The sequence below is a fragment of the Besnoitia besnoiti genome, chromosome I (genome assembly GCF_002563875.1).
Source record: "Besnoitia besnoiti strain Bb-Ger1 chromosome I, whole genome shotgun sequence".
Taxonomy (NCBI): Eukaryota; Apicomplexa; class Conoidasida; order Eucoccidiorida; family Sarcocystidae; genus Besnoitia; species Besnoitia besnoiti.
This window is the reverse complement of record NC_042356.1, coordinates 8,040,240-8,067,831: the sequence shown is the minus strand read 5'-3', so window position 1 is coordinate 8,067,831 and position 27,592 is coordinate 8,040,240. Positions and strand designations below refer to the sequence as shown.

The window sequence follows — 27,592 nt, the reverse complement described above, 5'->3', positions numbered from 1 at the left end:
TCTTTTTGGCTTCACGCCAGTTGTCCCTGCTCCGCGCTCCCCGCGACTATCGATTGTGTCCTCTCCTCTGGCGGCCTCTGCCTCTCTCTTCTTCTCCCACGTCGCGTCCTCCGCCTTCCACCCCTCCACCCCCTGCCCTCCCCCCCCCCTGCGCTCCCCCCCCTCCCCCCCGGCCTCCTGGGCTCAGGGGGAGAAGTCTCGCAGCTCGAGGGTATTGCCTCCGGCAAGCGTCTCCCGTTGGACTCAGTCAGCCCACTCCCTTGTCTTCGCATATTCGTTTTTCCTCTCTCGCCTCTCCTCTTCGCTCGACCTCTCGCCTGCGTCTCCGCCTCCCCCTTCTGGCGATGGTGCGAGGCGCGGCCTCGCGAGGTGCGCCTTCTCCGAGCTCGCCGGAGGCGCCCGCCCTCGGCTCGTCGGGCGGCAAGGAGGGCGGCGCTTCGTGCGGTGCTCCAGACGTCTCGCGGATGCTCTTCTGGCGGCCCTCGAGTGGACCGTTGGCGCTGAACTGCCGCAGACATCCACATTACGTGAAAATCCTGCACAAGGGCCGCACAGCGCTCTACGCCGGCCGCGGCGACTTCACCGACGTCGGCGTAAGAGAACGGAGAGCCCTGAGGCGCGCAACGCAGAGGCACTGTCAGCCCCGCGCACTGCTGAAATTTCGAGGCTGCGGCTCGCGAGCGTGTCTCGAAACCGCGCAGCGTGTGCAGTGCTGCCTCCGCTTCCAGTCTGCATCGATGCTGCGCCGCCGAGGAGGGAATGAAACCGAGAGGGGCTTGCGAGTCGCCGCGCGGAAGGGGCGCGCGGGAAACGCGTTTGGCTTGACGCCGCTCGCAGAGACGAAACACGAAGAGACCTAAAACCCTTTGTGGCGGGCTCTCTGTATCGCGTTCACGCTTGTATCGCCTTCCCCCCCTCCTCTCTCTCTCTCTTCTACCTCATCTCTCTTTCTCTTGGTTTGTCGTTCTTCATCTGCCTTCCTCTGCGGCGCGTTTCCCCTCGCCGAGTCTCTACCTCTCGCCTGGAGCGGTGTGCGACGTGTTGCGGCTGCAGGCGGTTCAGGCGGAGAGCCCGGCTGCGACCGCGTGTGCGGTTTACTACTTTGAAGTCGAGGTCGTCGCTTGCTCCGCCTCGCCGCGAATCTGCGTCGGGCTCTCGACAAAGGGCTCCGCACTAACCAAGCATCCCGGCGTCGATCCACAGTAAGGCGCGGCTGGGCGCCTCCCTTCCACAGAGGCCTTTGAGCGGGCACAGGGCAGACGCGCCAGTTGTGCCTTCCTGGTCGGGCGCTTGCATGCGAAAGGCGTGGCGCCTGCGAGACGCAGCGGCGGCCTAGCGAGTCTCTTCTCGACAAACACGTCAGCTGCGTTTTCCGCGGGGTGCGACAAGCCCGCGGCGCGTCTGTGGTGGCGCCGTTCCCCGTTGCGGGTCCAGTTTCATTTTATTTATTTTTGCCTCATTTTTTGAAACTTTTTGCAGCTCGGTGGGGTACCGCGCGGAGGACGGGCGGAAGCTGGTCGGCTCGGCGACGGGCTCGTCGCTCTCTCGCGGCGGCTCGCTGCCGGGTGAAGCCTTCAGCTCGCCGTATGGCCAGGGCGACGTGGTGGGCTGCGGCATCCATCACGCGTCGAGAAAAATTTTCTTCACCAAGAACGGCGTCTGTCTCGGCGTCGCCGCCAAGGCGGAGCCCGCGGTGGAGTACTTTCCCAGCGCGGGCATGCAGGGCGCCGGCGAACAACTTCGATTCAACTTCACGGGGCCTTTTGTCTTCGACCTCAGAGGCATGCTCCAGGTGAGGCGGAGAGAGAGAAACCGCGAAGGCGAGAGAAGAAGAAGAAAAAGGGCAGAGGAAGTCAACACAGAGAAGACAACGGAGCGACGACCACAGACAAAGGGCAGCAGAGAAGAGTCAGCCAGGAAAGTCAGCAGAGAGAAGGAACAGAGAGACAACTGCAGACGGGGCACAGCAATAGGGCAGTTTACGAGAGAGAAGAAGGGGAAGGGCGTGGACGATGGAGAGGTGTCTCCGCACGCGTGTGCATACGTCCTGTCGGTCGTTTGCACGTTTCGCCTCTGCGTGCGTCGCGCTGCAGTGCGAGATGCTGGAGGAGCGGCAGCGCATCAAGGCGGAGCTTGGGCATCCCTCGCTAGCGCCCGCGCTGACGGAAGTCGTCCGCAGCTACTTGCTCCACGCGGCCTTCTCGCGCACGCTGGCGGCCTTCGAGAAGGCCCTCGCCGCCGAGCAGCCGCCAGAGACCGCCACCGCCGCAGACGCGCAGGGCCCGGCGCGCGCGACAGGCAGCGCCGAGGAGGCGCTGCAGAGGCCGGCGCAGAGCGCCGAGGGCGAGCGAGAGAGGCGCGACGCAGGCGACGACGAGACGCGGCGCGAGGACGCGCGCGAGGAGTCCCCAGGCGAAGCTGGCGGAGAGGAGACGATGGGCGCAGGTAAGTGGAATCGAGGCGCTAGGCGCCAGACGCGTGGGGGGATCTGATTTCGGCAATAGCGCGACAGCGAGAGGCACGCAAAGGGAGGCGACAGCGTGGAGCTCGCCCAGAGGAGCACTGTCGCCTCTAAACGCAGAGGAAATCGCACCGGTGACTGCGAAGAAATGCCCGATCGATGTGTGCGTCGCGGGCCGCTCGCGTCAGCAGTCTAAGTATGCAAACGTGCAATACGCAGCACATATCTCCACGCCTATAAATACGTTTGGATGTATGAGGACGGATGCGCAAATGCCTCCGCGAATACCCTTCCGTGGGAAAGGCGTACGGTTTTTTTTCGAAAGTGCCGAGTCGATGCTGATAGTTTTCACACACACACTCTGCTCTCAGCTGGGCACACTGCCGCGTGCTGCGTCTCTTCTTTTCATCCCCGCGGAGCGAGGCGCATTGTCTGCGCCAGAGTGCGTGAGGCAGTCTGTGTTGGAGGCCTCTGCGGTCAGTGGTGCGTTGCGTGCAGAGAGCCGCGAGGAGGAAGTGAAGTCTGGCGAGTCGTCTGAGGGATCTATGTCGAGCGCCGCTCGCAGGCCCCTGAGCATTACGCTTGTGCGACCCTCGTCGCCTTCCTCCGCCTCTGCGGGCGCCGCCGCCGGTCTCGCCGTCGCCTTCGCGCGGCCAGAGGACGAAGGCAGCCCCTGCCCAGACATCACGATGCAAGATGACGACAAGAGCGAGCGCGAAGCGGTGAGGTGGCGAGGCGAAAGGCGGTCGCTGTGCTCTGCTTTCGATTCTACCTTTCCTGTCGCGCGCCGAGGAGCGACGCGCAGACGAGACGTGAGACCTCGCTCACTATCTCGTTCTGGGTCGTGCTTGTCTTCGTTCGTCCTTTCGATGCTCATTCTCTCTCGTTTTCTGGTCCTCGGAGGGCCTCGCCTTCTCTCAGCGCCTTCGCGCCTTCACGACGAGCCGGCGTCTGCATGGAGCCAAGCCGGTTTGTTAGTGTATTTCTCTCGTCTCTGCGGCTGCGCATGCACTCGAGCGCTGACGCTTTTTCTGCTGGCCTCGCACAGATGTACCTGTATCCCACGCCGCATCGCGACTTCCGCACGAAGCCTGAGACCTCCGCCATCCTCCTCGCCTCTCTGCCGAAGCGCACCGGTGAGCAGCTCTCCGCGGCGCGGCGCCTGCGAGCGCACGCTGAAGCTTCGGCGGGGTAGTAGGGGATGTCTGTGCTTCTCAGTAGTTGGGTTTGAGTGGCGGCGCGGAAACGCGCGCGTGGAGCCTTGTGTCGCGTTCTGTTCAGTTCCGCCGCAGGTCTCGCAGGGCTGCGGCCGTCACTTCTCCATGTGCGGAGGGTGGGTTGTGCGCGCGATGAACTCTCCCTTAGGCTGCGGAGTGCATTTCTGCGCGGCCGCCGAGGCCTCAGGCTGCGCATCACTGCACTCATGCCGGTGCGCGTGTTTTCTCTGATGCTTCTTCGCTGCGGCTCTGCCCTGTAGAGCTGAAGCAGGCCATCGTCAGCGGCCGCGCGGATGTCGCAGCGGAGATCCTCGACCGCCACTTCCCTGCGGTCGTTGCCCTGCCGCAGTCTGCGCAACTCGAAGTGAGGCAGGAGTGGCGGGCGAGTGCCTCACTCGCCTTGCACAAGGGTCTCTCCTCGTCGCGTGATGAGTCGAGACATCGCGGGCGACTTGGCTTTCGCCTTCTCCCTCGCAGGGGTGGCGGGCAGATGTACGGCGCGCCTCCTCTGTTTGTCGCGGTCGCCTCGTGGACCTCGTGTTTCTTTCTGGCCTCCGCCTGCGGGGTTGTTTTCTTATCCACAAAGATATATATCGACGGCGACATACATATACATACAGATGTATATATCCATACAGGCATATATACAAATATATCTCTCTGCATATATATATATCCACACATATATACACATATGCGTCCAGATATATATATATATATATATATATATATACATTTGGACAGATACCTACATCCGTACAGATATATATGTATCTACACAGATATGTTCGGGTGTCGGGAGTGTATCTGTACGCATGTAAATCCATGTCGCTGCTGCGTCGCGCTTTCAGGATGAGTCGTTTGCGTTGGCGCTGCTATACACACAGCAGCTGATTGAGTTCCTGCGGCCGCCGGCGCGTGACGTCAGGGCTGCAGTCGCGTGGATGAAGGCGAAGCTGGCGCCGCTGACACGCGACTCGCCGCCGCACATTCGGCAGGCCATTACGGTAAAAAAGAAAAAAAAACTTCGATCTGCTAGAAGCCGGAGGAGGGGGCCGGCGCGCGGGCTAGGCTACAGAGCGAGAGGCCTTGGGCTCAGGGGATGAAAGACAACTGGAAAGACGATGAGGCGTTCAGCGAGGGTTCCGTTTTGCCCTTCAGGAATGCTGCGGACTTCTTGCCTTCCAAGAACCTGAGCGCAGCTCGCTGGCTGCCTTCTTCGATTTAAACAGACGGACTGTCGTCGCGACGGCGATCAACCGATGCGTGCTGCGTGAGCTGAAGTGTTTTCTGATGTCTTCTTTCTGCAAGTGATTCACGTTGAGACGCGACCTGCAGTCCACGCACTTCTCCGCCTTTGCATCGGCATGATTCGCCTCGCAGTTAAAAGCTGAATTCGAACTCTTCGAGCTCGATTTTTCGGTGCGGTGCCTGCAGAGCACATCTGTGGAGGAAGGAGCTGGTCTGTCGCGCAAAGGACGAATGGTCTCTTCTCGTGTTTCACCATGTTTTTCTTCTTTTTTCCAGGGCACCACTTCCGAATTCCCTGTTGGTCGTCGCTGGAGGTCCTCGTGCGCCACCTCGTCGCGTGCCGGTAGGCGCAAAAATTTATTTTCTTCTTGTCTTCGTTGCGTTTGCGAGTCTCACACTCTCCCCAGCTTCTCCCTCATGCAGGTTCCCACCGCGTTCTTCGCTCTTTGGGCTGCCGTTGATGTCTCCTTCGGCATGTCGCGGTTTTTGCGGCGGTCGCCGCCCCTCGTCGTGGCTTCTCTGCCCTCGTATTCCTCGTTTAGGAGCTTGTCTCCCTTTGCACTCTGCAGTGCCCTTTTTCAAGATTCATCGTGGGCGCGTCTGGGGTCTGTCCTAGCCGGGAACGTCTCTGCTGGCGCATCCAGCTGCACTCATATCCACACAGAATACACATGCATATACATATATATGTACACATATGTATATTTTTATATGTATAAGTCTGTATGGAACCATATGTGCGCACATATATATATACGTGTGTGTCTGTGGATGCGTCGAATTGATTATGTGTTTGGCCTGTTTGATTGTTTTCCAGGCAGCTGCTGCGAGAGTTCTGCGGCAACCGCGGCCCGATTCCCTCTTCGAGTTTGTTTTGCTATCCGCCTCCGATGCGTCGACTCCTTCAGCCTTCTTCGCCTTCGCGGGCTCTCGCAGCCCCGCCGCGGCCGTTGATTTCTACCGCCTACGGTGAAGAGGAGTTGCTCGAGCTTCCGCTGATTTACAGCCCCTGAGGGCGCCTGGGAAATTTTTGTCTCAGTCTCGACTTTTAGCGAGCTTCGGCGGTGCGGACTCTCGTTCTCGTTGAGGCGCTTAAGCGCGGATTTCTTCGCGCTTGAACCCGCGTAAAATATATATCTATGCACATAACTTATCTCCGTCTGTGTGAATACATATGTATAATATGTGTGTGGAGTTGCCCTGTGGAAAGTTGTTTTTTGGAAAAGGCTGGAAACCACTCTGTCGGTTTGCTTGGGGGGTTGAGGGGGGGGGGGATCGGTGCGATGTTCGCCTATGAATATTCAGAAGACGCCAATTTTCCTACTTTTTTAGGTTTTTTGCAAGACGTCCTACGCGCGTCCAGCCCACCATCAGCCGGTAGAAGTGCACGCATGTATATGCGTGATCGTCTACGTATTATTTGTTTATTCATTTGCGTAATCGTGGATATACCTACTGAATATACGACTCAGGGCAGCCTAGTGATGTCGAGGCTTGTGACACGAGTCATTGCGTCGTGCGCTAAAACGGAGGACTTTACACACGATCGTTGCCGACGTTCCTGTCTTAAGAACAAGAGGCCTCTTGCCGCAGGTTGCCTGCCTCCGCCCAGGCGATGAGAAGCAATCCAAAACTGAGAAGGAGCTGCGCGGCGTCTCCAATCGATTCCCTTTTCAAAGGCTGACTACCGCGGCGGCCCCACGCTCTAGTCGCATTGCCTCACGCAGCCGCGTTCGCTCCTCGCCGCTCAAGCTCTCCCTTGAATAAATAAAACGATTAACACATGCGTGAGCAAGTATTTTTCAGCCATTCATGAGCGAAGTGCGTCTGTGTGCGTGGTAAGGCCGCTCCTCTATGCAAGCGATAAGGCGGGTCGCTTGTCGTCTCACGCGGCGTGTGTCTCTTGCGTCTCCTTTTTCTTCTGGGGTTAGCGCAAAGCATGAGACGTAGAGACTTGGGTTTCTCCCCGAGCCATCGCTGCAGCTTTTCGGCGTTGTTCATCTGGGTGCCGCTCGTGCGAAGCCTCAAGGTGCCTTTAACGGAGTTTTTTTTAGTCGATTGTGTGGAGCTGGAGAGTCGCGGACTCAGAGACGCATGCGATAGGAACACGCGAGACTACGAAATTCAACAGATAAACCACACAGGAAAAACGCATATACTCGCGCGTCTCCCGCGAAGCGCTCTTCGCTTTCTTACGAAGAGCACACATGCATTCACACACGTATTTGAAATTTTTTATAAAAAAAAACATTTCACAAGAATCATCGTCGCCCGCCGACAGCCTCCAGACACTCATGGGGCCGTCGCCAGAGAACGGCAAACGGGCAAAAATGTGGAGTCTGTCTCGCCTTTTTGAGTCAGCTGGAGAGATCGATGCAAGGCAAGAGGAACGCAGCAAAAGATAAAAATACGCCGAACGAAATGGATTAATGAGCTGCGTCACTAATGAGCTGCGGCACATACATAAATATATATCAGTACACAGGCACCAAGATAATCTATCTCTCTGCTTATATGTATACATATATATATATATATAGCCTATGCATATACGATATATATACATACATATATATATCGCATATGTCTGTGTGAGGGTCAGGTTCAGGGTTTGAGCGTGGCCACGTGTCACGTGTTGAGTCGAATCGATGAAACCGGCTTTTTCGCAGCTCAAATGTTTTTCTTTTTCGAGGTCGCCAGGCGCATGTCTGCCTCGAGGGCGGCGCCGATTCGCTGGAGGGAGGCGCCGGCGTTGAGGGTCATTTGGTTCACGTCGTCTTGCACGAACACGTCCTCGACAGAGACTTGGAAGGCGCTGAGGAAGCGATTTCCCAGCGGCTCAAGGACTTTTGATTTTGTGGCCTTCGCAGCTTCTGCAAAGAGCGACGTCGGCGAGGCGCGCCGGCAGCTGGACTCCCAGTCGAGGTCGCCCCGCGATCGGCATGCGGCGGAGAGCCACGGCACGAGGGCCGAGTGCATCTCCCCCTCGGCGCCGCGGCTCTGCGAGGGTCCGCGAAGGCCCACAGGCAACAGCCGCGACGACGACGACGACGGCCCCCGGAGCGCGTCGAGCCGCGAAGCCGAGAAGGCGTCAGGCCACTTGCGCCGCGGAAACGCGTCCTCTTCGCGCAGCAGCGACGAGGCGCGCGAGTGTGGTGAGCCCTCCGCGTCGTCGTCGCTCTCCATCGCCTCGCGCGCCGCCCGCCCCACAGGGAAGGGCAGCGAACTCAGGAGAGGACGCGACAGACGCTCCGCCGCAAACCCCGTCTCGATGTCCAGCACTTCCTGCAGCCCGCTGTCTGTTGTCGCTTCCCGCGAAAGGTCTTCGCCGTTGGTGTCGCGCGGGAAAGACGCAGAGTCCGCGCGCAGAGACGCGCGCCCGACCTCCTCCTGAAGCTGCCGCTGCTCGTCGCCCGCCGCCGGGAAGGCCTCTGTGCGTCTTCTCTCCGCTGCGAGATGCAGTGTGCCTTTCAGGCCGCGCGGGCCTGTCTCCTCTGGCGCTGCCGGAAACCCGGGGCCCAGGAGCGAAAGCCTCGCCCTGCGCCTCGCCACCTCTCCGCACTCCGCCACTGCGTCTTCTTCGCGCCGGGGGACAGACGGAGAGCCGCTGCGGCTCTCGCGTTGGCCCCTGTCCGTCACTGAGGTCCTGAAGCACCTCCGCACGCCGACAGATTCCGCGGTTTCTTCCTCCCCCATCTTCTGCGCTTCCGTCTCGTCGGCCTTCGCCTCGGCCTTCTTCTCGCTGGAGCGGTAGGCCTCCACGAAGGCGTCCCAGGCGGCGATGGCGTCGCGCTTCGAAAAGGCGGAGGAAGCCGAGCTCGCGGCCGCGGAGGGCGAGGGAGGCGCAGCAGGGGCGCCGCTGGAGGCAGACGAGGGCGCGCCGGTCGCTGGCGCAGGCTGCGATTCGTTCGTCGTCGTCGAGTGGCTGCAGGTTCTCAACGAGGAAGCGCTGCCGGGAAGGACGAGGGAGGACGACGGCGTGCGCGAAGGCGGTGCTTTTTCTTGGCCTTCACTGCCGCCCGCGCGCGAGAGAGAAGACGACAGCGACGACGGCAACTCCTGTGCAGCGAGCTTCCTCTCGTGCTCCTTGAGGAGATGTGCGCGCATGCGGTAGAGGAGGTGCTGATGCAGCAGCAGCTGCTGCTCCACTTCGGTTTCGCGCTGACGCTCATCCCCTCGCCGCGCGCTGCCGCGGCCCCCAGAGGGCGTCGGCAACCCTCCCGCTTCGGGCGCGCGGCGCAGCGCGCACAGCTGCGCGAAGCGCTCTTCCGCCTCTCGCTCCAGGTCTCGCAAGCTCCTGTCTGCTGGCGCGCAGAGACCAAGGCCGCGGTCGCTGCTGCGCGAGTCTGAGAACTCCGAGACGCTGCGATCGCCCGTTTCATCGCAGCGCTCTGTGGCCTCCTGGCGACCTCCCTCGTCTTCTGGGGCCCCTCCAGCCCCTGCGGGCCCTTCCGGGTCGCGAGCCCCGAGAGCCGGCGCCCCGCCCTGCCTTGTCTCCTCGCGGGACTTTGGCGGACTCGCATGCGGCAACTCTAAACTGAACTCTTGGAGGCTTTCGGCCTCGCGCGTCGCGCGGAGTTTCTCCAAAGGAAGCGGCGGCACGCGAACCGGCACCTCCACCGCCCGCGACGCAGAGAGCGCGGAGGGCGCAGAGAGCGCGGAGGGCGCAGAGAGTGCGGAGGGCAAAGAGGTCTCTTCGCGTCGCGGCTCCGCGGAGGGCGACGAGGGCGAGCCCGCGGCCGCTGCATGGATCCCGCGTCTCGCCTCCATTTGGACGCGTCCCGGCTGAGATGCAGGCGAGGCGAGATCGCGCTCGCTCGACGGCGCAGTCGCTTCGGGTCGCGTTTCCTCGGCGTTTCGAGAGGCCGCAGCAGCCAGGGAGACCTCAGAAGCGGCGGGAGGAGGCTGCGCGGCGAGGCCTTCTAAGGGAAGCGGCAGCGCCAGCAGCGACCTGCCCTGCGCGTCGTCGTCGCAGTTTGTCGCGTCGTCTGGTGCCGCGTGAGAAGCGCCGCGGGGGAGCTTCTCGGTAGGCAGAGGCGGCGCAACCTGCGGCGAGGGCGCGCGGAGAGAGTCCACGGGCGAGGTCTCCAGTGAGGGCCTGCGCGGCGAGTCCTGCGGAGCTGCAGCAGAGGCCCGCGGGTAGAGAGGCGCGCGAGAGCGGGGGACCGTGGCGGAAGACGCGCGGGCGAGGGGAGGGTGCTCCGCGCGCGGAAATCCCGCAGGTCCTTCGAAGATGAGTCGTGCGCCGGCCTCTCGCTGCTTGCTCTCTTCGTCCTTGCGATCCGTGGCGGCGATCGCCTGCTCGCTCGGCTCTCTCTCTCTCTCCGCGAGGTCGCGGCTTGAGCCGGCGTGCCTCCGCGACGCGCCGATCTGCTCAAAGAGCTTTCTCTCGCGCTCCTGAAGCAGAGCTTGCTGCGCATGAATCTGCGTCAGCTGCCGCTCCAGCTCCTCGGCCTGCGTGCCGCTTGCCGCGAAGCCAGGATCTGCGCGACTCCACAGCGCCGGCGACGTCAAAAAAGCCGCGAGGTCTTGCGGAAATAAGGCGAATGACGGCGCAGGAAGCGAGGCGAAAGGGAAGGTCATCGAGAGCGAAGGCGAAGGAGCCGCCTCCGCGACCGTCAGCACGGGCGGAATCACCGCCGCAGAGGCTGAGGCTGAGGGAGACACAGACGGCGACGAGGGAGGCGATCGTTCTGCAGGCTGCTGCGTTGGGCGCGATGGGAGCTGAGCGGCTTCCACGGCATCGGAGGCGTCCGCCTCGACTGTTGGCTCTTTCTGGGAGAGCTCTGAAAAAGATATAGCAAGAGTATCGTCTCGGGTGTCCTCCTTCCCATCGGTGTCGCGCGTCTTTGCTCTCTGCTCATCGGTTATCTCTTTTTTATGGACGGCGCCGCCCTCGTCTGCGGCGTTCTCAAGCTCCGTCTTGTCGGTCTCCGCTGCTTCTGCCCCCTCGAGCACCGGCTTCTGTGGCGGCACTGCCGCTTCCGTCGGGATTTCTTCTTCGGGCGTGCAGGGGAAGAGCTGCTCGTTCTCTCGCAGGACGCGCGCGAGCGCCTGGAATTCGCGGAAGGCGACCTGGAGGTGAATGTACTGACGCCGCCAGTGCTCATCACTGCGCCGCTTCGCTTCTCGCTCTGCGAAGAGGTCCTCATGGAGCGCACCGATGGTCTCAAGAGCGAAAGCATGCTAAGAGAAAAACGCAGAGGCACACGCGCGAACGACGGCGCCCGTGAAAATGACGGGAGCTGCAGGCCAGGAATCTGCTGTCCGTGGCGCGAGCATTCGCGGGGGCAGCAGGGAAGATCAGGGCGTTTACAATAGAAAATAAGTGAAAAAACAAATTTAAATTTCACCAAATAAACATCTGCGCGCCCCTCGTCTCTCGCACGCCCAAGACGTGCCTTCCTTCACAGAGAAGAAAATCCGTTATGAGTATTCGCAAAAGAATATAATGCGGAAAATGAAGAAGAATCTCAACCGATGAAGGAGGCGCTTTTTTTTCGTCCTCAGCTCCACCCCTCTGAGTCGACGCGGGGAACGCTCCTGCGCGGTCTATCGGCCCTCGCGCCTGCGGTCTCAGACGCTCGGCTTTCTCACTGGCGCGAAGCGCCTCGGAACTCTCGCAGTCGCAGAAACCTCCCACTTTAAACCCTGATTCAGATTTCGTCGAGCGGCGGCCTCTGCTCACCTGAGTCTGAAGGAAGTCGCGGTTCTCCTGGAGGGCCTTCAAAACGGCAGCTCTCTCGCTCAGTTGGAGGTGGAGACTCTTGTTCTTCTCGCGTTCGTCCTTCATTTGCTGCGCCAGCGAGGCGACCTGAAAGAAAACAGCTCAACTCGAGTGAAGAGCTGTCGCGCCCGTGCGACTGTTTCAGTGCTGTCGTGCCAAGGTCCGCCGGGTCTGAATTGTCTTCCCCTCGCTCGGGTTCTTCGCTCCCTTTCTGACTCCCGTTGAAATCCCTTCTGACGGATGCGAATCTCCTCTTTTCGCTTTTTCACTCGGAGTTCCTCCCGCTCCCCGACATCCGAACCGTCTCCCCACCCCCCGCGCCCGATTCTGTTTTTTTCTCCGTTTTCGCCTCATCGCCTACCTGTTGCTCCTTGTCTTGGATCTGCTGCGCATATAGCGTCGTGGCTTCCTGCAGCATGTTTTTGAGCAGCTGATGCCAGCTGCTGGGCAGCGCGCACGCGTCGACCTCGCGTTTGCAGTCGATCGCCCGCACCGCCTCGCCTTCCGCCAGCTCCGCGGACGGTGCCTTTAGGTCCACGCAGGACAGCTCCTCAGCGAGGTCGTCGTCGTCCGCGCCCGAGTCCTTGGCGGCTCCTGCGATCTGCTCCAGGCACTCGCCGAAGGTGCCCGCGAGAGCCGACTCGCGCGTCTCTTCCCGCATGCCCAAAGGCCTTTTCTCAGTCTCCTCGGCGTCCTGCTTCTCGAGGGTTTCGCTGCCGCCGCGCCCGACGCTGCTCGCGCGCCTGCCGACCTTTTCGGCGCAGGGGCCCTCGCGGCGCACTGAAGCCGCGCGCTGGCGGGTCTTCGTGGAGGCGGGACCGCGCGCGGCGGGAGGCAGCGGAGGCAGCGCGCGCGGCGAAGCGGCCGCGGGCACCAGCGCCGAGCTGTGCGCGACGAGGAGCGCCTTCGAACCCGTAATCTGCGCCCAGAGATCCTGAATCGTCCGCTGCGTCTCGATGCATGGTCGCCGCAGCTGAAGAGTCAAACACTGAACGAAAGACAAAAACGAAAGAGCGCGAGAGTGAGCAGAAGACAACCTACGGCGCGCACTCGAAGCCGCGTCCCCCCGTCGACCTCATGTAAGGATGCGGCGCTACCGCAACCCCGCGGGGCGCGCAGCCGGCCTCGGAATCGACTTTCTCAGAAACGGGAACCCGCAACAAAGAGCGAATTCGAGGCATTCGCGAAGATCCTAAGAAGAGCGATTTGCTCGACAGGATCTCCACGCCGCGCCTCTCACCTTTGCCAAGTCCTGCCAGAGGCGCTCGCGGCGCTGCAGCGTTCGATTCGAAGAGTCAAGCGCCTGCAGCTGGCCCTGAGGACACAAGGAGACCACGGAGCAACGTAGAGAAAAGTGCGAAAGGCAGACATATGCGAAAAAACACCTTAGCATATACCTCGCATTATAAGGGGGCGCATGTATGCATGTATATACGTGTGTTGGATCTTCTCAGATTTCCACCTCGTGTTTCATATCGTGCTGCTGCTTGTAGCTGCCTACAGAGAAGGGCGTCCAGGCATCTACTTAAGCGTCTACCTCCGCAATGTGTGGAATATGTTACACACAGACATAAGTATACATTTTTATATATTTACAAATTCTATGGGTTTGATAGGCTCGCGAATCGAAGAGCAGCTTGTGTATCATAATGCGCCTTTTGTTGCTTACAAGGAGCGCAGAGAATTTCTTGTACTGGGCGTCGTGCAGAAGGGAAGTGAGTCTCGCGAGTTCATCCTGCTGCGCTCGCTCGTCGCGCAGTCGAGTCGTCAGCTGATCCTCCGCGACCTGAAAAAGAAAAAAAAAGCGGCTTTTTGTTCTCCAGAAGACACGAAAAAAGGAAAGGAGGGGACAGAGACGCGACGGGCTGGCGGAGCCCACGCAGAGGGCTTGAGAGAGGCGACGAGGGGAATGGCAACGCGACGCAATAAAAATTGATAAAAAAGCGACGGCAACACAGCGAAGCGGAGGGCGTCGCGAAGAGGGAGAAAAAAAATGAAGATAAGGGCGCACCTGAAGAAGGACGCGATTCCGGCCGATGATGCGGTAGAGCTTCGCGCGCTCGCTGTCAAGTTCCTTACGCAGCGCAACTTGCATAGTCTCGAACTCTTCGCGGCCTTTCTGAGAGAGAACGCAGAGAAAGAGCCCACACACGCGCAGGCTGCAAAGCAGACCGAAGAAAAAACGCCTCAAAGAAGACATGAAAACCGCAAAGAGAGCAAACCGATACAACGTGCAGGACGCGTGGATTACCCACGCGACGACCGAGGGAGCGAAGCGCAGCGCTCGAAGAACTCGACGCGCGAGAAGGACAGGAGATGGAGGCGCCGACTCTACACGTGCGTTGATCCGTTAGAAGCGGCGAGCCGCAAACGCAACGCCGGAGAAGCACGACGAAGCAGAAAAAGCGTCCGAAAGAGAAGCATTTGTCTGCGTACGCGACGAACAGGGATTCAGGCGCGCGAGCAGGCGCGACGGAAGGACGGACGAATTGAGAAAGCTCGAGCTCACCCGTTCAGCGAAATGTTTGGCTTCGACTGCCGCTGTGACTTCGTTTTGAAGTCTCAGCAGCTGCCGGCGGCTTTCGGCGAGGCGCACGCGGTACCTGAAGACACGAATGCGTCGGAGTCCAGCCTCTCATCTCACTCATTTCGTGTTTCACTTTGAGAGGGGACAGCCTCAAAGTCCGCGAAGATGAGCGTCGCAGCTCGCGAGGAGAGTCCCAATCGAACACAGACAGGGACGGCGCGCAACAGAGCCCCAGGGCGCGGAAACCTACTTGTAGAAGTCGCCCAGCATCCGCCAGAAGAGGTGAAGAAGCTGTCTCCTAGTCTCCGCGGAAACCGCCAGGCGCCGGTCAGCTTCCTCTCTCTCCAAGTCGTGACCCGGGAAGCCGGGTTCGCCCTCGCAGGCGCCCTCGACCTCCCCGTCTTCCCCGCCGCGCCTCGCGCCCAGCGAGCGCAACAGATGGAGGAGGTCGGCGTCCCGCTCGGTGTCGTCCTCGGCGCCGCCGGCCTCGCTGAGGAGAGCAGGCATCCAGCAGAAGACTTCAGCAGGGGCGGCCATCGTCGTGGGCCCCCCGGCAGATTCGAGCTCGTCGGCGGCCTCGCCATCAGGAGAAGAGGAGGAGGACGCCGAAGATGCGAGCTTGTCTTTCCGCGGCGCGTCGTCTCCGGTGAGCAGGACGCCCTCGACGCCTCCCTCGGCCTCGGTTGCGCTCGTCGTGGTGCCCGCGCGCGTGCTGAGATCTGAAGTGGACTTGGCTCTCGCCTGCGCAGGCTCGGGAGCCGCCGCCCCGCGGTCTCTGTCGGCGGCGCTCCGTGGCTCTCCGGACTGTCCCCCCCCTTCTCGCTCGCGCTCGCGCTGGCGCCAGGCGTCCTCGGTGCGCTGGCAAGCCTCTTCGAAGGCGCGATCCTGTTCCTTCCACCGGAGGATGTGGTCTACTTTCTTTCGCAGATACGCATTCGTTCGCTGCAGCCGCGCGTTCTTGACGTTTGCGCGCTTCACCTCCTCCGCGAGCGCCATCTCGCGCTCCAGCTGCCCGCCCAGCTGCCCGCTCAGCAGGACGCCCAGATCTCCGCCCTCGGCGGCCTCCCGCCTCGCGCGGCGCGGCTCTTCGCGGGTCGCATTCGAGGCGTCCTGCGCCGCACGCGCCGACGCTGGAGCGCCCTCGCCGCCCTCTGCGCGGCCTCGCTCACGCGTCTCGCCGGAGACCTCGCTCATGTGAACCTTCCGCAACAGCTCGAACTCGCGCTGCCTGTGCTGGAGGCGCTCGAGATGCAGCAGCGAGAGGCCCTGAACCAGCGAGGAAAAAAGCGACTTCTCGAGCTCCGTCCCAGCGTGGTTGCGCGTCTCGCCGCGCCGCCCATCTCCCGCGGCCGCCCCAGGAGCCGCCCGCGACTTGTCGCCGCGCGCTCGCTGCCGCGCCTCCCGCTCCTCCCACAGTCCCTCCGGGAACGTCCATCCGAGCGAGAACTCGAGCGCCTGCGTTAAGTCTGCATAGAACGACTTCTGAAGAGCCTCCAGCTTCTCGCCAGGCTCCGCACATGCTCCCAAATACCTCAGCTGGTCGACAGCCTTGAGGCCCGCGCTGCCCACGGGGAAGAGGAGACGCGCGGCCTCGTCGCCCTCCCTGGCTCGCCCCTCCGCCGCCTTGTCTCCAGATACCACCGCCGCGGACAGGGCGGAGGCAGAGGGCGGCGCAAGGAGGAAAAGAAGCGCATCTCTGAACTGCCACAGACGTCGCCACGCCGTCCAGCGCTCGTCGGAGGCGAGCCGCAGAGAGCGACACTCCTTGTGTAAATCCTGCAGCGAGAGCCGTGTCTCCTTCAGCGCCTGGTCGCGGCAGACGAGCCGCGCGTCCATCAGGTTCTGAAGCTGGCGGACTTTGTGGAGAGCCGACACATCCAGCCGGGATGCCTCTCGGTTCGCCGCCTTGCCCTCACCTGGCGGCGCGTCGCCTCCTCCCCGTCTCCCTCGCTCGGCGTCGTCCGACCCCCCGCGCGCCTTGTCTCCGTCTTCGCTTTCGGCGCCCGTCTCGCCCTGCGGCGCCGAGAGGACCTCGACGTCCATCGCTACGTCGTCCTCGAGTTGCTCAAGACGTGTTTCCATCTTGCGTCTCTCCTTTTGCAGGCCCGCGGCGTGCGCGGCCTTCAGCTCGAGAATCTCCACGGCGTGCGTCTCCTTGAGACGCTGAATCTCCATCTCGCGCTCTTCCCGCTCGCGCTGCAGCGCGAGCTCCGTCTGCCGCTGCAGCGCCTTCTTCTCCTCCTCGCTCTGCGCGAGCTGCGCCGCCAGCAAGCTGACTTGGTATCGCAGCGCCTGTAGCAGCTTCTCGCCCTTTATGCGGAACGAAGCCGAGGCAGCCGCAGAGCGGCCCCACTCCACAAGGTGCAGCGGGTGCTCCAGGCAGGACGCGAGCGGCAGCTCAGCTGCGCACGGTGCCCAGGCCGCCGAAGTCGAGGACGCGCGAGCCGCATCGTCGCCCTGCAGCCTTCCGTCGCGCGGCGATGCCGGCGGCTCCTGCGAGGAGGCGCAGCGCGCCGCGACCGCGTGGAGCTCCAGAGGCGACTTGGTCGTCGGGCGCGGGCCCTGTCGGGCGCGCTCGTCCTCCGAGCCTGAGCTGCCGCGCGCGAAGAACGCAGACGGTCGCCTGAGAGGGGCTCGCGGCGTCGAGGAGGATCTCTCGCGCGAGTGGCTGGCGCTGACTCTCTCCGAGGCTTCGTCTGCGTGCTTGCTGTGCGAGGAGCGAGACCGCGATTTCCTGCTGCGGCGTCTCGCTCGTCTTCCCTCCCGGCGCGGGAGCGCGTCGAGCTCGTCCGCACCCTCGCCCTTCCTTCCATCGCGCGACCGCGTGGGGCCGCGCGGCTCGTCGGCGCTGCTGCCGGCTGCAGACAGGCACGAGGAGGAACCCGAGTCGTCGGGCGTGTGCGCGCACCTCCGCCTTCTGTCCTTGAGTCGGAGCGCGTCCCGCCTCCGCCCGCTGCGCCGCGACCGCGAGGTCTCCGCGGCGGAGCCCGATAGCGACGCGCCGTCGCCTTCTTCTTCGGGGTGGACGGCGCTGCCGTCGGGGCGGAAGATGCAGCCTATGACCGGAAGCCGCCGACCTTTCTGCAACGTTCGCGCGGCGCGTTTCAGCGCCAGCGCTGCAGGCGAGATCCCATCGAGCGAAGAGAGGCGAGCCCTCTCGTGGCGGCCGCTGGACTCGGACGAAGACGCAGAGGCAGAGCGGCGCCGGCGCGTCGCGCGCCGCCCGCTCCGCGAGCTGCCCCTCTCTTCCCGCTCCAGCTGCGTCTGGCTCTCCTCCTCAGTTTCGTCTGCGGAAAGCAGCTCTTCAGAGGCAGAGCGTCCGGATGTCCGCGCCCGACCTGGTAGGCGAGAAGCGCTGGGCTGGGGCACGTACGGCTCTCGTCGACACTCGTTCTCTGCGGAAGTGCGCGGTCGCGGGGCGCCGGGGTGAGACGCGGGCGTGGACTCCGCCCTGCGCGCTGGACTGCGAGGGTAGCGGCACAGGGGATCTGAAGCCGTAAGCAAGGCGTCTCTCGTTGCGTGAGCGACAGCCTCTCTCTCTCTGACGGCCGATCGCAAAGGCTTGTCGTCCTCGTCGTCTGGCTGGCCTTGCCCCCTCCTGTCTCCATCTCTCGTCTCCGTCGCCTTCGAAGCCGCCGCCCGGGGGCGGGGGGACAGTGGAGGCCGGGAGTGAAGCGGCGCTCTCCTGTCTCCGTCGTCTCGCGGCCTGCTTGGAAACGTGTCAATGTCCGAGGCCGCGCTCATGTCTCTGTCCGTCTCGCCCTCAGCCTCTTCGGTCCACGCTGCGGTTCGGTGCTGGCGCGGCGACTCGAAGAGCAGAGTGTGTTTCCGCGCTGCAGTACGCGAGTATCCTCTGGGGGCTCCAGGCCTTCGCTGTCTCCTCTTCTGGGCTTCTGTCCTGTCGGCTATGCCGTCTGTTTCAAATTCTTCGATCGGTTTTTCGCGAGGCGAGAGGCTGCTGCCGGAGCCTCTCCGTTTTTCGCGGGTGTCCTCTCTCGGCTGCGGCTGCCCACTATTCTCAGAAATCACCGGGGAGAGTGGCGCCAGCAGCACGCTGCCGGCGTCGATCAGGCAAGCGAGAGGCTCTTCGCTGGACATGAAGCGCGTGACGCACGCGTCAACGGGGTGAGCCATGACGAATTCGCATGCGTGGTCTTTGGCGAGAGTGTAGAGGAAAAACAGCACGACGAGAGCCTGGTAGCAGGCGCGGAAGCACTCTTTCGCGATGCGACCCCGGTCAAAGAACTTCGGCGGGATGTGCGCGTCTGCAAGCACCTCCTCGACGAGTGCCCAGTTGTGATCCTCCTCCGGCTCGCCCTGCGGAAACGGGTAGAAGAAAACAAAGGAGGCAGGCGAGGACGACACAGAGCCCTTCCGCGGCAGCTGGGCAGCTAGGCCCAGGCGCCGGTCGTGGCGCTTCTCCATCAGGCGCGGCCATACCAGTGCAAACAGCTCGAGGAAGATGTCTCCGCCGCGCAGCGCTGCGAACGACACGTGCTCGCGGCTGGTCACTTCTTCTACCCAGGCCAAAACTTCTTGCTTTCCAATTTTGGGAAGCGCTGGGGAGGCTGCGGGCGCCTCCTCAGCGTGCGCTAGTGCGTCGCGCGTCTCGCTCGGACGAAGCATCGTCGGGGCGGCGCTCGATCGCTCCTCCGCGGCCTCCGGCGTCGACGCCGCCGCGTCCCCCTTGCGGTCGGCGCGAGGCGTGAGGGCCGCGCGCGGGGGGGGAAATTCGCCGCGCCGCCTGTCACGCGAGTACGAGGAAGACTGAGCGGGGCGAAAATGCTGAGCGAACTCCTCCAGCGAAGGCGACGGAAGCTGCTGAGCTTCCGCGTCTTCCAGCAGAGAAAGATCCCGCGGCGAGAACGCCGCGAGCACGGGCGGCGGCGGGGCGGCGCCGTTGCGGCCGCGAGAAGGCTGTCGAGGCGATGTCCGGGAAGAACAACCCGGAAAGGATGAAGAAGAGGAAGAAAGCGGAGGAGGCGAGGCAGAAGGCGAGAACGACCCAGACGGAGCGGCCGCGCGCCCCCTCGCCGTGGAGGCGGGGCTCCGCGCCGCCATGCTGATGGAACCGAGGGTCGGCTTGACAGCAGAGTCGGCTACGAGGGGACCGGAGAACGAGGCAGACAATGGGAAGTGGCGCCGTCCACTGAACGAAAACAGAGAACGGAGCTACTGAGAGCGGGCCCTGTACAGAAAAAAGGAGCCAACGTCAGTGCCGCCGCGGTTCACAGGAGAGCACGCCGGACGACGGCCAGATGCCCCCGTAGCGGTGGACTCTAATTTGAACAGAACCCCTCAGGGTGTGTAGACCAACGGGACAAGCGAGGAAAATTTTGTGGTGCTGGTGTGTCTTGGAGTTTAGGCAAAGGGTGAGACAGCATCCAGTGCAACCGCGGAGCAAATGGGCAATGCGCTCCAGTAGCTGAGGATCGAGCTTCTCTGTCGGCTCCCGTCCCAGCGCAGCTCGAAATGCGGGCGCAGAAAGAAGCAGAGAAAATGCAGCGGAAAAAAACCGTTTTACACCAACAGAAAAAGGCATTAAAAATTGAGATCAGTACGGTAGAGGAAAACCGAAAAAACGTCAAAGAGATTAAGCAATTCTGGCGTGGCCGCCCGTGGATCGCCATCCGCGGAGGTCCTGCTGCTGTGCGCGGTTTAATTGTACAAGCCAGAAACCGTCATGAGCGCAACGCAGCGCCAATGTGATGATGTAACTCAGAAAAATATAGCGATTTCCTACTGCACTCCAGTTCTGCTCGAACCATAAAGTGAGAGTAGCAAGAACAGCCAGCAGCTCAACACCTCGCAGGATGGCGTCTTCCTAGTCTGCTCGACCCTCCCACCCCCCCTCCCCCCCAAGACACGACAGCATGTGGCCTCGTTTTAAGACAAGTTCCTGGCGTCTCCTCGCAAGTGGCAGAGGAGTTTCTGGCAACAAAGAGTGGCGGTACGCAGTCTTTTCCCGTAGGTTCCGCGCATCCATCGTCGGCATTCGATGCAACCTGCAAAGCGGGAAACGGAACCATTCCCAGTGCTGCGAAATTAAAAGTGCGCTCGCAACGCAGGGGCAGCGATGCCGTTCACGCGGTTTGCCTCGTCCGCTCTCGCGGGTTCGCGTTCACAATCAGTGCTGGAGACAGCTTGTTCAAGCAAAGCAGGACTCATGTTCTTGGTTCCAAGAAGTGTTTAATGCTGAGGGCACATGTGGTGGGAACGAAGGTTTCTACGGAAAATGGTGACCTGTTTTTTTCGTTATGCGAGCTCGCTGGAAGGTGCCTGCAGCAGGAGACTGCCCGTCACACTCGTCAGAGTGAAGCGGCGGGGCAACGAGAAAATCCGACGGTTCCATTCCCGTGCTGTAGTGCATATGCCTACAGAAGATACTGCGTGTTTCTCCGCAGTCGTAAGACGCGAGTCCTTGGGCCGCTACCCCTTCTTCAAACGCGCAATTAGAAATGCAACTGGGCATCCGGCGGCCACTCCGTGTGTCCTGCAGAGGGTCGCCGGAAGAGTGTCACCGCTAGTGATACGAGGCATGCACAACTTTCAGGGTGACTGCGGACAGTGAAGCCGGCAAGGGAGCGAGCCACTTCTTGGTGGAGAGCAGTGTACCGCTGCATGAACGCTCTTACTCCGTGCACAACGGGCAGCTGCACCAGCCAGACGGCGGTAGCACGTCATTTTTTATGCAGCTAGGGAAGCGGGTGCGCCGCAGGGAAGTGAACTGACGCAGTCTTCCTATAGCTATCTGTTTTGGGCAGCTGTCAGAGGAGCCGCGATTCCAAGCTCAGGCTGCATGCTCGGGTCCTCTACGGAACGAACCCGCCAAAGTATCGTTCCTCGTGGATACGGTGTGATTTTTGTCGCATATGTGTGTTCGACATTTGGGTCAGGTGGCATTGATCCGAAAAGGTTCAATTGTCACAAGGTGGCTGCCCAGCTGTCTGTAGGATATGTAACACGAGGATATGAGCCGCCGACACGAGACCTCCCTACAGACTGGGAAGACCCACTGGAAGGCTGCCATCAGCACGCTTTGTGGTAAGGGCCACTGCACATGAACACAAGACGCACTCCGTTGTCACTCGCACTTTCCTGCACAACGTTCCTCTTTCCTCGCCCAACCCCCTCCCTCCTCTCCTCCTCCAGCCCCCCGTCTCCCCCCCTGGCAAGGGAACCCAGCCACAAATTGCAGTATGCGAAAAAGGAACCAACAAGATATGGCTGCCAACTCTGGTGAAGCGTGCAGTCAAAATATACGAAAAAGTTCTGGAGACAGGTGGCCTGGAAAAACAGAGTCCAACTTTTGCTAGCATATTCAGCACTTATACAAGCATCATTGAGTACGGCAGCACTCTCTGCGTTTAACAGCGCAGTCAGCCGCCAGTCGGTCCCCGCGTCCGAGCTCCTCCTCGTGCACTCACCATATCGCGGGCTCTCGGTGTTGAGGCAACCTGGACAACGATGAATGAGTAGAGGCTCGCCTCTCTCCAAAGTTATATACACAGAATTATACAAGATGCGCTCAGCTGCTTACGAAGGGGGAGTGCCAGTTACGCCCCTCCTGCGCGTCACTACGGTCATGTCAATGGCAGTACAAAGCTACGACAACATCTCGCCAAGACAATTGGTTCACTCTGCTTCGGGAGGACTTCGCTCGAGCGGGAAAATGAAGGTCTGGCTTTCATATGTATCCCTGGTCGATAACACAGTCTGCAACTTTGACAAAGCCCGCGATATTTGCTCCCTTCACTAAATCAAACTCATTCTCGCCGAACTCGGCTGCGTAACTGCGGCACTTATCAAAGATCGAAGCCATGATTTGCTGAAGCTTCTCGTTCACGACTTCCTTCGTCCACTCGATCCGCATGGCATTTTGGCTCATTTCGAGACCGCTAACAGCGACGCCACCTGAGAATAGGTAAGGACTCAGTTCGGGGGGGCGGCAGAAATTTTGAAAAGCAATATGCGTGCGCGACTGCGACAGTGAAGCTAGCAAAAAGTTCCTGTGGCGCACGGGGCCGCACCATGGTCAGTACGCGCCCGGAATGAGATTCAGCTATACAGGGGTGTCTAGTGACACATAATCTGCGATGACTTTCTGAGCCATAGGTATGCACACGACGACGCCAAGTCCAGACAGAAATCGACCATTCCCATGTTGGAGGTGCATGTTCCTAGCAACTCGGTTACGGTAGTTGGTTGTTGATGGCAAGCATTGCTGCACGCCGCTGATTGATTGATGCCGTCATAGGCACGATATCAAGAGTGCACATTCTCTGTTATGTGTTTCTCGTCTCTCCTTACCTGCATTGGCAGCTTTTCCAGGACAGAGGACTACTCCATGCTGCTTGAACAGTTTACTTGCATCTCTTGTTGTTGGCATGTTCGCTCCCTCGGCAACGATCTTGCAGCCGTTCGAGATCAAGCGCTTCGCGTCTTTCTCAGATATTTCGTTTTGCGTGGCGCATGGGAAGGCTATCTCACAGGGGACCTCCCACACTCGTTTCTCCTTCACAAACGTGACTGAGGAATGCTTCTGACAAGGTTGCAAGCAGTACAGTGAGCCATCGAGTCGAGCCCACACAAGAAAAGCAAACAGTATGTGAGAGCAACACAACTCACGTAGAACGTGTGCACCGTGTACTACCGTGAGAATACGGCTGATCTGACAGACGGGCCTCAAAATCAGCTACACATAATCATTGTCTCCAGCGCCTCTGCCGAACACATATTTCACCGCCACGCTCATCCCTTCTGGTGTTCAAGGCTTGCTCCAGGACAGTCGACACCTTGGCATGCCCCGTACACGGGTTGGCACACTCATACGACGACGAAGCTGTGAATGAAACATAGCGAGTACCCTTGGGCTTACAGTGGCGAACTCCGACACTCGTGAGCTTGTGTTTGCCTCCTTCATAGCCTTCAGCTGCTTGATTTGCTCTAGCGAAAAACCATTCTGATTTACAATATATCCCGAACTGTCGCTGAATGTCATGACTATCGCGCCCAAGCTCGCAAGTTTCAACCCTGCGTACAACGCCACGTTCCCGCTGCCGCTGATGGCACACCGCATCCCTTTGACGCCTTCCTTCTGAAAATGAGCGCAGACAACAAGCGTGTTATTCCTGCCAAATGACTACTTGGCAGCCTTCCACGCAGGTAGACCGTTCTCCGTCACGGCGAGGCCTCTTACGATGCACAGCGGGTACGTAGACACACAGACTACAGCCGCGTGAAACAACCGTTTGGCCACAGGAAATAGAAACATTTTTCTCTCTCCGCGGGGCAATTCCTCTTTACGACACCGCACGCCACAGGCTTGGGAAATAATGTACACAGCGACCAGCACATACCCAAAATGAAAGTGGCGCAGCAGTCGGAGTCACCTGGTGGCACCGCGCTTTGATTCCACGTTCGACCTTTTGCTTTACCAAGCTCTGCGGTGCGTCGATTGTGGCAGATTACTGAGTTTTTGTCAGAAGCTCCAATATCGACGCCTCACTCGTGCAGGAACGGTCCTGCGGTAACTCGACCGTGTCAGAGGCTGTTGGAGATAATTCAGACTCACTTGCTGCGCCTTGAGGAGCTCGAGAACAAAGTACACGCACCCGTATCCAGTAGCCTCCGGCCGCATTTCTGAGCCTCCCCAGTTTTTGTCTTTCCCCGTAATCGCCCCCTCAAACTGGCCAGCTTTCAAGAGCTTGTATTGACCGAAGAGGTAACCTATTTCTCGAGCTCCAACGCCGATGTCACCGGCCGGCACATCACGGTTCGGACCGAGATATCTGCTGAGCTCCGTCATGAAAGCCTGCAGTGGACGAAGCATCAATCCCGCCTTAACAAATGAGTTGAATGATAACACCTTGCGCCATGATACCTCCTCGCCCCCCTGCTCCGTAGGAATCCGCCCCTTCGAGGGATTATCTTCTGCGACAAGCAGACGAATATAGCGAACCCCTTGCGCAAGAATAAAACGACTGATCGAGGACTACGGGATGCACTGGACGGTGAGCTTTGTCTCTGCAAGTCAGGAGTCTAGGCCTCCCCTGCAGGCGGCAGAAGCGGATGAAGTGTCACACCACGGGTTGAAGAGGCCGATACAGCGGCGCCGACCGACGCGCACATAAAAATGTATCTTTCGCTGATTGTCCCCGCAATAGCGTTCACACAAACGGTAACTGTATCACAACTTGTTTTTATTACTCACTTGGCAGAAACGCATCACTTCATTGTCGCTGCGTCCCTTCGGATCAAAGTCAGAACCGCCTTTGGCGCCACCAATTGACAAGCCAGTCAGACTGTTCTTGAAGATTTGCTCGAAGCCGAGAAATTTCATCACTGACAGAGTGACTGACGGATGAAATCGAAGGCCTCCTTTGTACGGTCCTGCCGCCGAGCTGTACTGAACCCGATAGCCCCGGGAAACGTGCTGAAATTAATACGGAAGCAGATACTCACGAGGCTCCTGTGCGCGCTGGATATGTCGTCTTACAACGCGTTCCTTTAGTGATTAACAGATGCAGATCCGTATAGGCGTGCTCCATTCAAAAGCAGAACCAACTGTCAGTTTAAAGAAGCACGGAGGACAACTAGGTTGCAAGCGTCGTCGGAAGTGCTCCGGTGCACGACACAAAGGAGGGGTGCAGCACGACCCTTACAATAACCTTCACGTTTATAAACATCCACGATGTTACCGGCAACTGCGTATGCTTCAGGAACGCAAGTGGCGATCGAGAGCGGTGTGGTGACCCTCAGGGCACGGCGAACTGTCTTTGCCAGTGAACCTGGGCGACAGGTTTCACCTGCACTTAGACAGGGGTGTGCCATGCGTATACAGCTCACACAGGCTCCCCTAGAGTGCAGCAGGAAAAGAGAAAAACACGCTGCCATCTACAGCGACAGGGCGCGGTGCTTCGCAAGTTGTAACGCACTTGTTTTCCTTTGTCATCGACCCAAGGAACTCGGAAGGTGATGCATCTCTCAGGCTCAACGATAACTCTGAAAGCTCGGAGGTAGTTAGGGTTCGAGCGAAGAACTGGCTCGACAGAGTCGAATACTTCATGGAATGCCTGAAGGAACTCAGGCTGGTGTCGATTGACAGTTTCGACATGCTTGACAAAAGCCTCGATTTCTTCCGGGTCCACCACCTCTCGGGCTTCGGACTGACCTGCACGCACAGAAGGGTATGAGACACTTCTGTAGCAAGTTGCAGAACCAAACATTTCTCCCTCGAAGCCCCACCACGCGCCGTGGGGGCTCGAAAGGGCCAGTAGAGCCACTGCTAATATCTAGCACGGACCGCGCTGGAGACGAGAGGTCTCCAGATACCCCGCTGCTTCCCTAAACAGCCTGGCGTCGTGCTGACGCCCGAGCGTACTCGTCGTGCGGCACCGTGAGCGGAGCAGACCCATCTACACAGTCGGGACCTGCTCGCGCGTAACAATCACTTACAACAGGAACGCCCACTTTTGTGCGTGACCGGCCCCTGTTCCGCAAGATTTGATTGAGTGTGTGGGGAGCCGAAGTGACGACATCAGAGCCTCGGGGGAGACAGGCCCTCTCGCTTTCAGAAAACCACGTGAGCTGCGCAGCGGAGCCATGTGCACGAACGCTGAGATCCACACTGTTGCACATGTCTAGTGCTATCACACACCAGCTAGACAAACCAGCTAGAAGTATTGCCTGTACAACAGTGCACGCCTGGGGCTACAAACATTGGCCACCCACATAGCACCTTCCTGTTGTGTCACGTCAATGCAACTGAGCGAACGTCGAAGCAAAGAGGGGCGACGCAGTCGCCCTTTCCTGACTATGTGGGAGAGGAAGCGCGCGGGGGCCATGCTGAGCGTATGCTGATGCAACACGACCGGTAAACAGCTTAGGCAGCGGAAGCTTCCTTGGCAGAGACAGGCGCCATGCCCATGAAGCAGGATGGTGAACAACGCCACCCAAAGAAACAGCGTGACTTGCGCCCCCCCCGGTGGGTGATGTATCTTGGCGGGATTCAGGCGACTGGTAACCTTTGTTGCAACGGCAAAAGAACTTAAACTTACACCTTGGTGATATCCTACAGGAAGGACAGTCCTCCGAGTCGGGGTTCACTAGTTCCGGTGGGGCGACAACGTACAGATTCTTGTCAGTGATCATCTTTACCGAAGTCGGATTACCAATATGGGCAACGAAGTTCGGGGGAGGGCTCAGTGCGAGAGCGAGGTTGATTTTGAGACAATTGTAGTGTTCTTCTCAATGAAGGAACACGAAATAATGTTGTAGCAACTATGTTTTGATAAGTTACACGGTTACCGATGATACGATGGGAAGGGAGACTAAGCCTACGGTAGCGACGCAGCTCACCAGCCGCCCTCCTTGACCATGAACACCCATGATACGGAACGCAGCATGCAGCGGTGTGTGCCTCCTCATGAAGTGGGGAGTTTGCGACGGCAAAGAAAAGGGTGATGGTCGTGTGTCGTTCCTCAAGGTGGTGTGCGACTATGTGTGTTGATTTCTTGATCGCACGGTGTGTTTACCCTGGAGTGATTGTCCTCCGTAGGAGCAAAGCCTGTGATGGCGCAAACGACGCAGGGCAGTGGGACACCGTACAGACGTGTCAGTGCAAACGACAAGCTTTGAACAAGGAGCGAGGCACAACACAATGTTCACGCTGCATAGCACATATGCTTTTAAACATGCTGCCAACACATTCACCGTTGGGGACTGCGTCATAATTCATTGACACTGAGTGACACTGTTATGTAGTACCGGATACTTCTACCGTCGCTTTCTACTCCAAGAGCACTGGTGAGACCGCGGGACGCTCTTGTGCGAAGTGGATTTCTTTGTGGTACTCTGCATTTCCCATCGCTACGCAGACAGTGTATACGCCTGCAACAGGAAGCCCCTTTGCGGATGCGTGATGGTTTGGTAGTCTAACAGGCTAATTAGTTTAGACTAACATTCTAGCCGCTTACACAGACATGGGGGACCAGGAGTTCTTGAACTTTCGTTGGTGGGCCGTGCAGCGACAATGCCTCGACACATACCGGCTCGCGCCGCACCGGCCGGCACGACGTGCATAAACAGAACTCGTTTTTAGCTTTTGCAGATTTTTCGAGCTCCGTCTGCTGATGCACTGCGCACTCGGCGAAGCTATCGAGGCTTCTTATGAGGTCGAGGGACGATACCGTCGTAACGAGGCCCTCAGAACGACTCCTTCGATTGCGTGGAGACTGCGACGGCGGCTCTGCCCAGGGACGTATTTTTTACGCAGGGAGGGCTTCCACTTGTGCGTGCATCTTAGGGAGACGTGTAGTATTGCTTCGCAGACACTGCAGCGCGGCGGAAAGCAGGTCGCCCATCTCGGCGACAGGCCTCCCACGAGTTAGCGCCACTGGACGGTGCTC

General features: G+C 59.8%; 3 protein-coding genes across 3 annotated transcripts; 1 reads left to right on the top strand and 2 right to left on the bottom strand.

The window, feature by feature from the left end:
- Positions 1-344: 344 nt before the first annotated feature.
- On the top strand, positions 345-5,942 carry BESB_011320 (SPRY domain-containing protein; the record flags this gene model as incomplete). Its single annotated transcript, XM_029359886.1, has 11 exons — positions 345-593; positions 1,054-1,202; positions 1,480-1,792; positions 2,094-2,445; positions 2,960-3,183; positions 3,510-3,597; positions 3,939-4,042; positions 4,530-4,685; positions 4,840-4,951; positions 5,206-5,272; positions 5,747-5,942. 11 exons carry the CDS (start codon positions 345-347, stop codon positions 5,940-5,942), a joined length of 2,010 nt encoding a protein of 669 aa, XP_029222799.1.
- Positions 5,943-7,599: 1,657 nt separating this feature from the next.
- Positions 7,600-19,244, bottom strand: BESB_011310 (uncharacterized protein; the record flags this gene model as incomplete). Its single annotated transcript, XM_029359885.1, has 8 exons — positions 7,600-11,115; positions 11,618-11,743; positions 12,018-12,644; positions 12,897-12,971; positions 13,326-13,442; positions 13,668-13,775; positions 14,166-14,259; positions 14,434-19,244. 8 exons carry the CDS (start codon positions 19,242-19,244, stop codon positions 7,600-7,602), a joined length of 9,474 nt encoding a protein of 3,157 aa, XP_029222798.1.
- Positions 19,245-21,870: 2,626 nt separating this feature from the next.
- BESB_011300 (NADP-specific glutamate dehydrogenase) lies at positions 21,871-26,336 on the bottom strand (the record flags this gene model as incomplete). Its single annotated transcript, XM_029359884.1, has 7 exons — positions 21,871-22,097; positions 22,494-22,725; positions 23,062-23,280; positions 23,758-23,997; positions 24,397-24,618; positions 25,121-25,356; positions 26,243-26,336. The coding sequence occupies 7 exons, from the start codon at positions 26,334-26,336 to the stop codon at positions 21,871-21,873; spliced, it is 1,470 nt and encodes a 489-aa protein (XP_029222797.1).
- Positions 26,337-27,592: the final 1,256 nt, after the last annotated feature.